This window comes from Rhopilema esculentum, chromosome 14 (genome assembly GCF_057945365.1).
Source record: "Rhopilema esculentum isolate cy_ngs chromosome 14, ASM5794536v1, whole genome shotgun sequence".
NCBI classification, from domain to species: domain Eukaryota; kingdom Metazoa; phylum Cnidaria; class Scyphozoa; order Rhizostomeae; family Rhizostomatidae; genus Rhopilema; species Rhopilema esculentum.
The window spans coordinates 5,160,712-5,175,961 of record NC_142828.1 but is presented as its reverse complement, the minus strand read 5'-3'; the positions used below and the strand labels follow the sequence as shown (position 1 = coordinate 5,175,961).

Below are 15,250 nucleotides of genomic sequence, written 5' to 3'. Positions count from 1 at the left end.
ATAAAAAGAATGTCAAGTCAAGTCAAGTCAAGTCAAGTCAATGAATGGCAATATCCCTGTCTCCGTCAGAGTCCTCGTCTCTATGAGATAAAAATTTTCATGGCTTTCGATTAGTAAGCGTATAAACAATTCCTTACTTCTTGTCTGGTGTGCTTTCTAATGAACGCCGCTTTTCAAGATGCGGCGTTCAATAGAGGGCGGCGTTCATCAGAGGGTGGCGTTTTTTCCAAATGGTTTGCTGAAGGTGCGGCGCTCAATAGAGAGCGGCGTTTACCAGAGGGCGGCGTTCATTAGAGGAAATATGGTAAGGGAAACATATGGGCACCGGTTTTTACAGGTTTCCAGAAAACAATAGCCACAGGTTTCAATATTTGAGCATAGATAGCATACTCCAAACTGTAACTTCGAGTGGCCACTGATTTCCTCGATTTTGAATACCTCAGATACTTTTTAATAAAATATGAGTTAGGAAACTCTGTCGGAATCTCTACAACAAGGAAGAGCCAGGCACAAAACCAAGGGTGACGCGGGGGGGGGGGGGGGGAATTGCCTGCCCAACTAGAATTTTTTGCCCCTCCGTGCCCGTCCAAATATTTTAGAACTTTAAAAACTTAGAAAACGGGACTGGGGGGGGGGACACGTCCCCCCCCAGTTCTTAGCAAAATCGATTTTGTATTTCGTTTAAATCTGATGAGAAAATGTTGAGGGAGGGGTAATATTTTGACACCATAATTTTTGTGATGTAATCATATGATTTTCAAACTGCCAATTTTCAAACAAAAGTTAGTCATAGGCGTTCCCTTCGGATAAAAGAGGCGTTCCCTGTTGGTAAAAGGGCGTTTTCTGGTGGTTAAAAGGGCGTGGCTTAAATTTTTTTGGTTAGTCCCCCCCAGGGCTTGGTGGCTGGCGCCGCCATTGATAGTGTTCATAGGATATGGGAAGAAGGCGAAAGAATATGTGTGTTTCAACTTAAAACAGGGGTTAAAAAAATCATATCAGAAGTCAATGTTTATGGCCAAACATCCCAAATTACAAAAGATAAGCCAGACAATAGAGAGAAGTTTTTCAGCAACTTAGAAAACGGCGTCTTCAGACTGTCGAAAAAATCGGTGTCAACAAAGTCTGCATCTGTGCATTCATGGTGAAAGCTACCATCAACTGTGCACCAGTCCACACAATGCTATATCGAGTCGATCTAACTGCTGATATGCTTCAGCCTGCGTTGAGTGCTTGTTTTTGGCACTGAGCAAGATAGATCCTTCCAACGAAGACGCCAAGCTGCAAAACGAGACCCGAACTTCCTTCATTTTGAACAACAATCTTTGATGTCACTGCAGTTTGATGACTTTTTAAATATGATAAGGCTTCATTGCACCTACCATTTTGGCTTAGTTCCCTTTTACAGTTCATTTTTGGATTTATTCTGTTTAATGCGTAATAGAAAACAAGACCTGTCTTCAGATGTTTGCGTTTCTAATCGCCAGTGAAGGAAGTTTACAAAGACTTATTACACTATATACATTGAAAATTCATTACATTTGAAAAATTCTCAATCCAGTGCAATATGATTATTCTGTATCAAATTCTGTATCAATTGCAAGGTATTAATTTTTTCTTAAATACTGTTATATAAGTTCTTGCTTTCAAATAACAAGCAAGGAGCTCCTTCACTTCGCTCAATTGACAAGCCGACCTTAACTTGGCATCGTTAACGGAGGGCGCTTCCCCCCGTACTTTGTCCGTCAGCACATAATGTTTTTCTTACCCTGTATATATTTTTCGAATAAGTGAATTTTTTCCAATAACCTGAAAGAGCATCATGAAATGCCTCTTAATCTGCAAAATCAGTTAAGAGTATTACGAATTGGCCGAGATATTTCCAGATGAGCACAAGCTCTGACCCCATCAAACCTCTCTAATTTGGTCTCAGTTCATAACTTAATAAACTGTCCCAAAATAACAGGAATCCGTTAGCAAATTTCACATCTTCTTTTGGCATGGGTTTTGCGGTTCTAGCGAACAAGCGTAAGCATGTGTAAGGGTACTTACGAGTTGAGGAGAAAGAAGAGAGCGTAATTATTGAGTACAGAAGTAAAGCGTTGAAAATTAACATGTAATCGGCTTGTATTTTTATAAGTTATAAAATCAGATTAGAATCTGGAGAATTTTTTATCTCAATTACACTTTTATTGATATTTCCGCGTTAGACTCCGTTTAGCTGAGAAAAAAAGATTTTCCCTCGCTTAGTTGAGGGCTAGAATACCGGAGGGTTTCAATTAAATTAAAGACTCAATACTTTTAATTAAGGCTAATATTAAACATCAAAGGTCTTCAAAAATTATGAAAAAAGAGAAACGAAGAAGCAAAGAATTTCCAATTGAAGAAAAGAGATGATGGCAGTAGGCCTAAACCAGGAAAATAGCAGAAACAGACAATATAACCACGGTAAACAACAAAATTCAAAATTCTTCAATATTTCAATTTTCAATGTCAGGGGTTTGAGCAAAGAAGTAAAACAGAACCAACTAGATGATGATTTACTAAGGTATGAAATAGATAATATATGCATCCAAGAAACAAAAATCAAAGATGGAATAGACATTTATTTGAAAAACTCAAGGCTTATAACATTCCCCACCAAAAATTTAAGCAGAGACATTTGATTTCTAATACACAAGAGCTGAACAGATGGTGTTCAGTAGCGGCGCCACGGGGGGGGGGGGACTGGGGGGGACACGTCCCCCCCAGTTCTTAGCAAAATCGATTTTGTATTTCGTTTAAATCTGATGAGAAAATGTTGAGGGAGGGGTAATATTTTGACACCATAATTTTTGTGATGTAATCATATGATTTTCAAACTGCCAATTTTCAAACAAAAGTTAGTCATAGGCGTTCCCTTCGGATAAAAGAGGCGTTCCCTGTTGGTAAAAGGGCGTTTTCTGGTGGTTAAAAGGGCGTGGCTTAAATTTTTTTGGTTAGTCCCCCCCAGGGCTTGGTGGCTGGCGCCGCCATTGATAGTGTTCATAGGATATGGGAAGAAGGCGAAAGAATATGTGTGTTTCAACTTAAAACAGGGGTTAATAAAATCATATCAGAAGTCAATGTTTATGGCCAAACATCCCAAATTACAAAAGATAAGCCAGACAATAGAGAGAAGTTTTTCAGCAACTTAGAAAAAGTCTTGAAATGAGTAGAAAACAAATCCATATGTACTTTGATAGGAGAGGATTTTTATTGTAAAATAGGTCAGTTTCAAGAAGGAGATAGATGTTTAGGAAGATTCTCAAAAGGTCAGAGAAACACCAATGGAGAAGCCCTTGCAGAATTTTGCGAATCAAATAGCTATTATATTATCAAAAGCCATTTCAACACTCATCGAGGCACATTACATCCAATATACAAACGAATTGATTTCATATTATGCAAGCAAAAAGATAAAACTTTGTTCCAAAATACAAGAACTTACAATGGGACAAAGACACAATCAGACCACAGATTAGTAAAGGCAACTATGGTAATGAAATGGTGGAAAATCAGAAACTCCAACCTTAGATATGATACTAACAGATTGAATAGAGATGATGAAATTAAATCAGAATACCAGGAAGAGATGAGAAAATATGTAAGAACAAATACATATGATGAAACTAAGTCAACAAGAAAATTGGAACAATATACAAAAAGGCATGTAAGAAGCAGCTGAAAAGAAGGTTGGTTATCCTAGAAAAGTAGGAAACACCTATGAAGTATATGATGAGGATATTCAAGAATTATCAAATAGGCAGAAGAAAATTAGAATCGAGATAGACAACACCAAAGAACCAGTTAAGAAAAAGGAACTGAAAGCAGAGAGAAATAGAATACAACATCAAATAAGCCATAAAATGCAAGAAATCAGAGAAAAGGAAATAGACATGAAAATTGAAGATATCGAAAATAGCTCAGATATATAAAAAATGTTCAAAGCAGTTGGAACTCTATATCGTCAGAAATATGAAAACCCCAAAGTAGAGGGTGATGAAGGGAGATTAGCTACAAGCCCAAATGATATACTGAAGCTAACAACAGATTTCTTTAAAGCAAAATTTCAAAAAGAAGATGCTGAAGTCATTCAACCGTTTGAAGGTGAACCAAGGCCTCTTGTAAAAGAAAAAACACCTGAAGAAATTCATAAGAGTTCTACAAAGTTAAACAACAACAAAGCTACTGGTGAAGATGGGATACCCGGGGAATTACTGATATATAGTCCAAAAGAAGTAAAATATTATATAGCACAAATGATATGTTTAGAAAGCATGAGCCATTAAAGATCAACAATGGTAATATGAGACGTCGTCTCTAAAAGACTGAACCAACCACGTAGCTGTAGGTGTCGGCTAGGGGGGGGGGGGGGGCAAACTCGAGCAAGAACCATACCTGAGGGGGGCAGGCTTTAAAACAAGAAAACAGATATATAACAAACATATATATTTGGACAAAATTAAGGTCATTGAATTATAAATATGCCAAATTTTCAAAATATCATTTGGAAAAACTGTAGCCAAAGGGTGCAAGCTGTTGTCAAAATTTTCATTTGGGGGGGCACAGCCCCCCCGTGCCCCCCTGCAGCTACGTGGCTGGACTGAACACTCCAAGAACAGGCTGAGCACCCCAAGCACGCCCTTAGAACAAGCTATTAAGCGGCTGAACACCCTTTAAAACATATCAAAATCACCATATCATTCGAAAAATAATTCGGTCAATCAATCAAAATTAATTTTAGGGCGAGAAAGGGCCTGATAAGTCTAATGCGGTTTATGTTGTTACAACCAACTGTTGTTTTGCGCGCCAAATGTGTGAACGGGGTTTTGTAAACTGTTGTGTCGCTAAAGCCCCTATAGCCCGTCTGCTACTATGGTTCCTGGCAACAAAAATTCAAATTCCAATTAATTTTATATTCAGAAACTTAGCTAGAAATTTATAATAATAAGATAATTATATAGTTATTTACAGTCCATATAACTAATATTTTTACAATATATAGTTGCCTAGGAAGCTGAGAGGAACCGCACCAGCCACAAGAACAAGCAAATTTTCCGACAAAAGCCCTTAAAATTGTGCTTTAACCGACGACTTTGGGCGCTCGCCCCAAAACCCACGCAATTTCTGTCACATACATAGTTCAAGTAAGATTATCATGGTCCCATTCGAGCACGGGCCCCCAAATTTGCCCCTCCTAAGCACTCTTTTAAATCGCATGCTGTGGCCCTGTCGCTACACTCTAACAAGCTGGAGACGTCACTGCCTGGAGAATAACAACACAAAAAGAGAGGTGTGTCTCGTTCTGCTTGCACTAACTAGAACAAGCGTGCACTAGCATATCGTGACCACATAATAGTTAGGCCAAATTAGACCTTTATTGGGCAAATTAGCGGATGGGAAGAACAATTGTTTGGAGGACAATAGGTAGTCAAGTGACATGTCGTATTTTTACATTGTCATTGGATGTAAACAATTTGAAAACAACGCAAAATTGCTTGAATACACAAAGGGAGTCAAACTCGAAGTTGGTCCGCGTGTACGGGTTAAGAGCAACGATTTTAGTCTACTTGCATATTTTCATTACGACAAAAAGATTCAAATTTCATAAAGGATTTGACTGAGATTGGTGACGGGGGGGGGAGGGATGATTTTTACAGTCAAATCCCTTGCAAGTTTCAAATTTCATTTCACCTTAAAATCTAAAAGACAAGCACAAACAATATGATATATTGTATCCAGCATAAAAATAAACGTATAACAAATGTTTGGAGAAATGTCCAAAACGCGACCGCAAGTCCAATTGGTGTATTAAAAACCAATCAGCTAGAAACACGTAAGAGCCGAAACTAATAAAAAGTGTTCGATGAGCTTAATGAAAGAAGCATCAACAGTAAACCGCAAAGTGCAAGGTCTCAGATACCCATAAACTATAGCCCTGTTTACACTACACAAACTAACCTGGGTTCGCCCCAGGTTAAAACTAACCCAGGTTACATTTTTGTAGTGTAAACGCAAACTAACCCAGGTTCGCCCCAGGTTAGTCAACCCATCTCAAGAGGTGGGTTCGCCCTAGGTCAAACCTGGGTTAGTTAAGATATAGTGTAGTGTGAACACAAACCTGGGGCGAACCTGGGTTAGTTTCTTTAGGACGCTTGCGTAGTGACGGAAATGACGCCGAATGCAAAACAAAGCAAAGCGCGAGTCCAGAATTTTCTCATTGTACGAAGCCCGCACTGGGAATAATTGTTTTTAAAGTCGATTTTAATGTATTCTCTAAAGTTCACAGTTGAGAGAAATTTCCAAAAAATTCAAAACAGCCAACTTTGGGTAATAATGGGAATGTTTCTATTATCAAGATCGGTATGTTTTACCTTAAACCGTTAGGAGTTTTTCTTGAGAGGAAGCAAAACCATTAATTTGAAATCAAATTTAAATCATTAACAAGAAACAAGATTAACAAAAATCCAATCAGTTAACAACTTTTAAAATCCTGAAACTTAACACAGAAGCGACAAAATCTTAACTTTTATAGAATAAATTAAAGTGAATGGAAAGGCTGAACACAATTCTGACGTCATGGCGACCTCTTTCTGGTAAAAACCTCGTACAAATAAAAAATTCTTTCATAGGCATCATCGCTGATTATTTCAACTAAAGACTTGTAGAATCTATTTGAAAATTCTTTACGGTAGTCTTGCTGGCAACAAAAACACACTTCACGAGGTTACAGCGCAAAAGGATACATAAGTATAGTTTGTCTTTCCAACTGCGCAGCCAGGCTGGACTGCAGTTTCGTTCCTGCACAACTAGAAAGTATATCGGAACTGCTACAAAAACAAAAGCCAGGCTTAAACTGCTCTCAACTGGTCGTTTCAAAAATGGAAAAACTAAAAGCAACAGAGAAACTAATGTCATGAATATCGGGTTGATAATCCATACCTTGATGGGTCTCGGTAGATCTGGTTGGCGCACCCGTAGAACAATGACACCGAATATCGCTAAGCCGTATGTAAACCAAATTGCAAATGAAAAGTAAATAAGAAGATTTTGTGTTCCTGCTCCAAGAACGAGAATCCAAATCATTGACAGTAAAGATAGAAATAAGACAGCTGGTATGGGCGTTCTTCTGTCCGCATGAATGTACGACAATGGTTCAGGCAAATGTCCTTCGCGAGAGGCAGAGAGAACAAGTCGCGAGCAAATGAAATTTGTTCCATTCAGTGCACTGAAACAGGAAAAAGCAGCAGCAAAGGGCACAACGAATGCGACATTTTTGCCGAGAATCTTTGTCACAAACAGCGTAAACACTGACAATGAACTTGCAATTTCTCCGTGGGTTAAAACCGCCAACAACGCTAAGTTAACCAAAAGGTAACATAGAATAACAAATCCGACTCCGAAAAGAATTGCTAGTCGGAGGTCCCTTTTTGGGTTTTTCAATTCCTCTGTGATTGTGCAAATGAGTCCCCATCCATCATATGCCCATAGTCCATTGTAAAAGGCTATACCAAAACTACCGAGTTCAAATTTGCTGGAATTGTCAAAAATAGTAACATAATTTTGAGTGTGTCCTGCAGAAGCTTTCCATATTCCCAGAGAAACGAAAAATAGCACTGACAATGACTGAATGGTCGTGAAAAAGACTTGGGTTTTGCCAACAAACGAGGCGCTCAAAGAATTTATGATGGCAGACATCACGATGAAAAGAACAGCAACAGCTTTGGTTATCCAAACTCCATTCGAGGTAGTTATGTCAATAAATGGGCTTAAAAAGTACTCACTGATCGCCACTCCCAAAACAGCCATGCCGGCGGGAAAACCAATAACGGCCTTAGCCCACAGAGTCACAAATGCAGCGATATCTCCGAAGGCTTCTTTGTTAAAAATGTATTCACCTCCTGTTTTACCAATTGCACAAGCCAGTTCGCAAAGGCACAATGCACCCAAGATGGGTATTATGCCAGAGACTATCCAAACTACCAACGCTATAGCCATATTGTTAGTTTCTCTTGCTACAAGGCTTGGCGAGATGTACATACCAGAGCCAAACAAGATTCCTACCACGTAGGCAAATGCATGCCAAAAGCCAAGACTTCTTGCAAGTTCTTTAACATTCAGTTGGACGCCATTGATGGACTCCCGAGAACCTGTCAAATGCTCAGATTTTTGCGAAGCAAGGAGTGCAGTCGATTCTGTCCTCTTTAGCACAGCCATCTTCAGTCTGACCGGCTATTTACTTTTGTCTGCTACAATGAGGTGTATAGAATACGCTAGAGGGATAACTCTGTAGGGAGGCAGTGAAGCCCGTCGATTCCGCATTGTATAGCATTCTATAGCATCTCGCTATTAGGATGGTTATTTGGTTATTTAGCGCGTTTCTTTTTGGTCTAGGAATTGACAGACTCATAAGAAAAGGCAGTCTTTTGATAGCGTCACAAGTAAACGGATCGCGCCAGTATTCTACGGATATAAGTGTAGAGGGATAACTCTGTAGGGAGGCAGTGAAGCCCGTCGATTCCGCATTGTATAGCATTCTATAGCATCTCGCTATTAGGATGGTTATTTGGTTATTTAGCGCGTTTCTTTTTGGTCTAAGAATTGACAGACTCATAAGAAAAGGCAGTCTTTTGATAGCGTTACAAGTAAACGGGTCCCGCCAGTATTTCTACGGATATAAGTGTAGTCTGTGTGCAGACTCTGAAATTTAAAAGAGAGAGAGAAAAAGGAGGAGTGCCGCTTTTCTTGTTCGCTGACATCAACATTTTATTCTAAGCACTAGAACAACAACTCCATTAGCGTGCAATGTTTTTCTGTAATTTTAGTTGTTCAAAAGAACAAACAGACCTATTCTACTATCCTGATACCATTCATTTATGCTTCTGCTCGAAAGCGCCACTTTGAAAACTGAAAAAAGCAATTGAAATTCCCCTAACCAATTAAATTCGGTTCCTTGATTTTGAGGAACCTGTGGACAAGAAAATCGGTTCGGCTTCGCAAACTTTTTCTCCTATTTTCAATTTTATCAACAGAGTCTGCACGCAGGCTACATAATTCTGGACATTAACAGTGATGGTACCGACCGTTGTTTGGAGGATCTGTAGCGTTTTTTCGCAGTGCCTAAACATTTTAAACAACACGAGTTTGTTGATCTGAAAGCAAAGGGAACTAAGATAGTCTAACTAAAACCCCTCGAAACATAATAGGCGAAAGAAAAGTGGCTGGAAACCGTACTAATACATCATAAAAATGTAAGAGCAACAGCTCATTCGCCTCTGCAAGGCTTTCTCTTGTCAAAGGTGGGCTCGTTTCGGACAACAGTGCCCGTTCCACCGAAATTTGGGATGCGAAAAGGGAGGTAAATCGAGGGGTTTTAGTTCGACTATCTTAGTTCCTTATTTTCTCTTGCTGAAAGCGAATACCTGGTTTGTTCTTATTTATGACTTGTTTCTTAAATTTTTTTGGCGTACCTTCGCAAACAAACAGTCAAATATTTGAAGCCGATATTTTTGACGAGGTGTATCAAGTGATCACCTTGCAAGGCATCGGTCATGAAGCAAGAAGGAATCTAGCAAGTACCAAAGAAATTAAATTTTAGAAAAAGTTTATAAATTTTACAGAAAAGTGACAATATTGAAGAACCTAATGGTCAGGATAGGCCTAATCGTAAACAAGCCGGTGAAGCAAAATCGATCCATCCCCACTTATATTAGCCTGCGTGCAGACTCTGTCGACAAAATTGAAAAACTTTTCCTTCTCCTCTCAGAGTCTGCACGCAGTCTAGTCTTATGAGGATCTTACAAAATGGTAACAAATTCGCAACTACGTGTTTACAGCAATGGTTCACAGATGGCGAAAAGGCGCGCAAAATGAAGGTGAATAATAATAGCTAATTCCTTTATTCGATAACTTTCTATTTTTCATTCGATAACTTGGAAATGGTTGCTCACAAATCAGTGAATCAACTTGGCGCTCAAATGAAAATAAATAAGTTGGAAATATGCGCATGCCAAGAAAATGAAATGTTGGATGGAATGGTCAAACGCATCCAACATTGAAAAACAAAATTTGTTTTTGACCGTGATCAAACTTCATCCAATATCAGTTTGCAAATGTTGGGTGACCCAACATGTGTGATGAAACGTATCCAACATTTCGTCCAACATTTCGTCCAACATCGGTTTTCTGCATGTTGGCTGAATTCTTGGATGCGTTTGACCCGGGCTTTACTATGCTTAATTCATGCTAAATCTAGAGCACATTGTCGGATCAAGAATAGTAGCCATCTTAGGTCCGACATTTGTTCGCCATTCTTTATATTTTGTCCCCAACGATTACTATTGTCCCCAATGATTACTAATGTCCTCAATGATTACTAATGTCCCCAATTAATATTGTATTGATTGCATCAAGCAACTAAAAAGCGTAATTTCTGTAGCATCTTTTGTGAGCAGTTTTGAACTAAAGCATGTGTTAGTAAAGATTAGATGGAAGATTTCTAGATTCGATGGCAGGGGCAAACATTGTGTCACATCGCCGAAAGATGTGTCGAATACAAACCATAAACAGTAACACGCTGGTCGTATTTTCTCTTGCCTTCTCCGAAGCTAAATATATTAGAGTGCTCATGCCGGCCCTATAACATAACTTAAAATACATTTTAAAATATTTCTTGTAGTCATTTTCTTGTAATGAAGTTTGAAATTTTTACTATCTTTAGGCAAACTTTTTCTACTTTGAACTTATTCTATTCCTAATATGGAATTATTTATTTAATGAGAGGCCTCCTAGTCTTCGAGACCCTTTGGAACTTTGTTCCCCTCACCCCCTCGCACCGGTCTTGTTGACTAACGGCGGCCCGACGATATTTGGGTACCCTGGATGCCAGTGTCTCTAATATTTAGCTACAGAAATATTTCTTTGAGCGAGGATTGAAAATTCATTCTTTGTCACCACAGCCGTCCACAATGCTCTGTCCCCAGATTCATGTGTTTCTGGTACCCAGGGTAATATTTCGGATTGAATGAATCGAAGTAATAATTTTCTTGGGGGGTCAGGGCCCAGGAGGGTTTGGGCAGGGGTTGGGGTGAGTTCGGGCCGGGGTGGGTTCAGGCCGTGGTGGGTTCAGGCCGGGGTGGGTTCTGGCCGGGCTTCTGTCAAAGTAGCAGTTTGTTTATCACCTTTTGTAAGAATAAAAAATAATGGGAATATTTCATACAATTGTAAACCTCGCTTTATGATTAGGTAGTCTACGACTGGCTAACCTGGTACAGAGAAATTAATAATAATACTTAGATCATACAAATTGACCATTGAGGCAAGTTTGAAAGAGACAGAGAAAAACACTCAGCAAAGAAAGGGTAAAAAAATTTTGTTAAAAAGAAAGAAGTTCAGGGGAAGGCCATTCCTTATTCCTGCAGCAGAAAATTACGATGTGTGACATATTGGAGATGATATACCTTTGATGGTGATAATCGAACTCTAAGTCGTTGCACATACCGATAAAAAAAGAAAAAGGTTGGCCGAAAATGGCAAGGCATGCCTGTGCCTGATGAACAAGTTGACAAATCTCTGTCCACTAATTTAAAAAATTCTAACTAAACCTTGACCAACTTTAGAGCTGAGGCTTATCTTCCAATACCGTAAATTCTCTTTTAAGCCTCTCAGGGGACTATTGTTTTCCAGCACTTAAAAGGGGGCCTGATAAGAGAGGGGTGGCTAAATTGAGAGAGGGGGCTTCATAAAAATTTTCAGTGGTGGACTGATTTTTTGCTATTTGCGAAATAAAAATCATCAAATTAGGCGCCTACATATTAATATTTAATTGTAATATTTTCATCGCCGTCAGTTATTACTTCTAAAATATCTTCTTTGGCCTTTTCGTCTTCTGGAATCGAGCATTCGAAAGGGTCGATTTTATTCGTCTGAGTACAAACGGCTGATTAATTCAACTAAACACTTGTAGTATCTATTTGACAATTCTTTACGGTAGTCTTGCTGGCAACAAACACACACTTCACGAGGTTGCAGCGCAAAAGGATACATAAGTATAGTTTGTCTTTCCAACTGCGCAGCCAGTCTGGAGTGCAGTTTCGTTCCTGCACAACTAGAAAGTATATCGGAACTGCTACTAAAACAAAAACCAGGCTTAAACTGCTCTCAACTGGTCGTTTTAAAAATGGAAAAGCTAAAAGTAACAGAGAAACTAATGTCATGAATATCGGGATGATAATAGATACTTTGAAGGGTCTCGGTAGATCTGGTTGGCGCACCCGTAGAACAATGACACCGAATATCGCTAAGCCGTATGTAAACCAAATTGCAAATGAAAAGTAAATAAGAAGATTTTGTGTTCCTGCTCCAAGAACGAGAATCCAAATCATTGACAGTAAAGATAGAAATAAGACAGCTGGTATGGGCGTTCTTCTGTCCGCATGAATGTACGACAATGGTTCAGGCAAATGTCCTTCGCGAGAGGCAGAGAGAACAAGTCGCGAGCAAATGAAATTTGTTCCATTCAGTGAACTGAAACAGGAAAAAGCAGCAGCAAAGGGCACAACCAATGCGACATTTTTGCCGAGAATCTTTGTCACAAACAGCGTAAACACTGACAATGAACTTGCAATTTCTCCGTGGGTTAAAACCGCCAACAACGCTAAGTTAACCAAAAGGTAACATAGAATAACAAATCCGACTCCGAAAAGAATTGCTAGTCGGAGGTCGCTTTTTGGGTTTTTTAATTCCTCTGTGATTGTGCAAATGAGTCCCCATCCATCATATGCCCATAGTCCATTGTAAAAGGCTATACCAAAACTACCGAGTTCAAACTTGCTGGAATTGTCAAAAATAGAAACATAATTTTTAGTGTGTCCTGCAGAAGCTTTCCATATTCCCAGAGAAATGAAAAGTAGCACTAATAGTGACTGAATGGCCGTGAAAAAGACTTGGGTTTTGCCAACAAACGAGGCGCTCAAAGAATTTATGATGGCAGACATCACGATGAAAAGCACAGCAACAGCTTTGGTTATCCAAACTCCATTCGAGGCAGTTATGTCAATAAACGGGCTCAAAATGTACTCACTGATCGCCACTCCCAAAACAGCCATGGCAGCGGGAAAACCAATAATGGCCTTAGCCCACAGAGTCACAAATGCAGCGATATCTCCGAACGCTTCTTTGTTAAAAATGTATTCACCTCCTGTTTTACCAATTGCACAAGCCAGTTCGCAAAGGCTCAATGCACCCAAGATGGGCATTATTCCAGAGACTATCCAAACTACCAACGCTATAGCCATATTGTTAGTTTCTCTTGCCACAAGGCTTGGCGAGATGTACATACCAGAGCCAAACAAGATTCCTACCACGTAGGCAAATGCATGCCAAAAGCCAAGACTTCTTGCAAGTTCTTTAACATTCAGTTGGATGCCATTAATCGACTCCCGAGAACCTGTCAAATGCTCAGATTTTTGCGAAGCAAGGAGTGCAGTTGATTCTGTGTTATTTAGCACAGCCATCTTCACTTTCACCAAAAGTACTGATTGCAAAACGAAACAGGCTTTTTTTGTACCTCTCCTCAAGCTGTCACTGACATGAAATTCTATGCAAAGCCTTTTGGCTACTCCGGGAAACAATATGCGGATGGGATCAGATTGGAATGAGTACATATCTATCTCCACAGGATCCTTGCCTTATGACGCAAGTGCTCTAGCGTTCAAAGAGCTCTGACTCGATTCCGGTCAAAAGAAAACTACTGTACCGAAACGGTTAAAAAAAGGTGAAACGATTGCAACTATTTCTCGATCCGTCTCGGTCCGTTGCGGAACAGTCATCCAACAAGGCGTTTATACAGACGCAAAAAGTGGCAATCCGCGTAGCAATGGAAAGGACTTTGAGTAATGCGAAAAAACGATTTCAACAAAGGCGAAATGAAAGGCTTAAGCCAAAAGTATTTGCGGTAGATTTTGGTATTTTTCCCAAACGTAAGGTATGAAAAGCCTTTTAAACCCCTAAAAAGATTAAGGCATTTCCACTAAGGCAGCCTTTCCACTTTCCTAATTAAGGCAGCCTTTCCACTAGCCTGGGTTAAAACAAAACCGGGTTAAAAGTTACCCGTTTTTAAAGTGAGTCAATGGAAACGGCAATTTATAGGTCCCTGCAATTCCTTGTTCTGTAATTGGAGTGCTGGGTCCTATGACGATATTTATCCAAAAGGCTTTCGGGACATTGTCTGCTGATTATTTTGGATGTCATAACTGATCGTTCGAACTTTGTGAGTTGCTCAATGGTCAGCCAGTTATGGGACCAGTTGTCTTTTAGTCTGGCCTTATCAATAATCGAGCGTGCTCTGTCCTGCAGACGTCAGAGTGTATTCAATTTTGATTTAGGAAGACTTCCCCAAATAACATTAGCGTATCTCAGATGGCTTTCGATAAGTGCACGGTACACATGGTCGAGCTGGGATTGTGAATACATGCTAGCCTTAGAGAATTCTAAGCACTTTTCAAAGTCATTTAGGTAGATGCTGAACAGGAGTGGTCCCAAGCATGATCCTTGAGGTATACCACATGTTACCAATCTAGCCCCCGACTGTTTTCCATTAACTGAGCAGAATTGTTTTCTATTTCTTAAGAAGGATGTGAACCATGCTCCCGAGAATCCCCTCATACCGAGTGCGAGTACCTGTGTTTTAAGCCGGGCTAGTGGAAAGGCTGCCTAAAATTCGATGTGGTTTTTCGCTCAATGATCAGAGTTAAGTTCTGTTTCTAGCCGAACAGTCTGAAAGGCTATATGTCTCGACGCATTTCGCTGGACATTTAAATTTTCCTCTGGTTGGGCTGCACAATAACCTATTGTTACGTATCCAATCGGCAACTAAAGGCTAATTCTCACTGTTCATCGATTATAAACGCGCTGCAAAGCCTATTAACTCTAAACGGTTGACTAATTGGACATAGTGCCTTTAAAGGCTCTTGCGCAACTGGCATGCTTTGCGACTCAACCAGTTTCTCAAGACAGATGCCGCTAGGCATGCAGGTTTCCCGAGAGCCTTTAAGCTGGTTGCTTTCCAGTTATTGTCATGGTTCCAATCATATTTGGGAATTTGTGCCGAGGTCCGCGTTGTTCCGCGTTGTTGTTGCAAACATAACCAGTGATCGTCGTCGGAAACAAGGTAAAATTGTTATCTTTATTCGGATTTTTAGCTAGTAAATTCTAACGAAGAGTGGCATTAAAA

General features: G+C 39.7%; 2 protein-coding genes across 2 annotated transcripts; both read right to left on the bottom strand.

Moving 5' to 3' along the window:
- Nucleotides 1-560: 560 nt before the first annotated feature.
- LOC135696190 (b(0,+)-type amino acid transporter 1-like) lies at nucleotides 561-8,397 on the bottom strand. Its single transcript, XM_065215490.2, has one exon. It carries the CDS (start codon nucleotides 8,233-8,235, stop codon nucleotides 6,673-6,675), a length of 1,563 nt encoding a protein of 520 aa, XP_065071562.2. The 5' UTR covers nucleotides 8,236-8,397; the 3' UTR covers nucleotides 561-6,672.
- Nucleotides 8,398-11,831: 3,434 nt separating this feature from the next.
- LOC148958535 (b(0,+)-type amino acid transporter 1-like) lies at nucleotides 11,832-13,532 on the bottom strand. Its single transcript, XM_089112469.1, has 2 exons — nucleotides 12,291-13,532; nucleotides 11,832-11,942 (listed from the first exon to the last, which is right to left on the bottom strand). The coding sequence occupies exons 1-2, from the start codon at nucleotides 13,530-13,532 to the stop codon at nucleotides 11,832-11,834; spliced, it is 1,353 nt and encodes a 450-aa protein (XP_088968595.1).
- Nucleotides 13,533-15,250: the final 1,718 nt, after the last annotated feature.

Bases quoted from the DNA above. Each gene is read 5' to 3' on its own strand.
- LOC135696190 (XM_065215490.2), bottom strand. From the start codon at position 8,235: ATGGCTGTGCTAAAGAGGACAGAATCGACTGCACTCCTTGCTTCGCAA.
- LOC148958535 (XM_089112469.1), bottom strand. From the start codon at position 13,532: ATGGCTGTGCTAAATAACACAGAATCAACTGCACTCCTTGCTTCGCAA. The intron at 11,943-12,290 runs GTGCGCCAACCA...GTTTGTACTCAG, and splicing joins TCGGTGTCATTGTTCTACGG to ACGAATAAAATCGACCCTTT.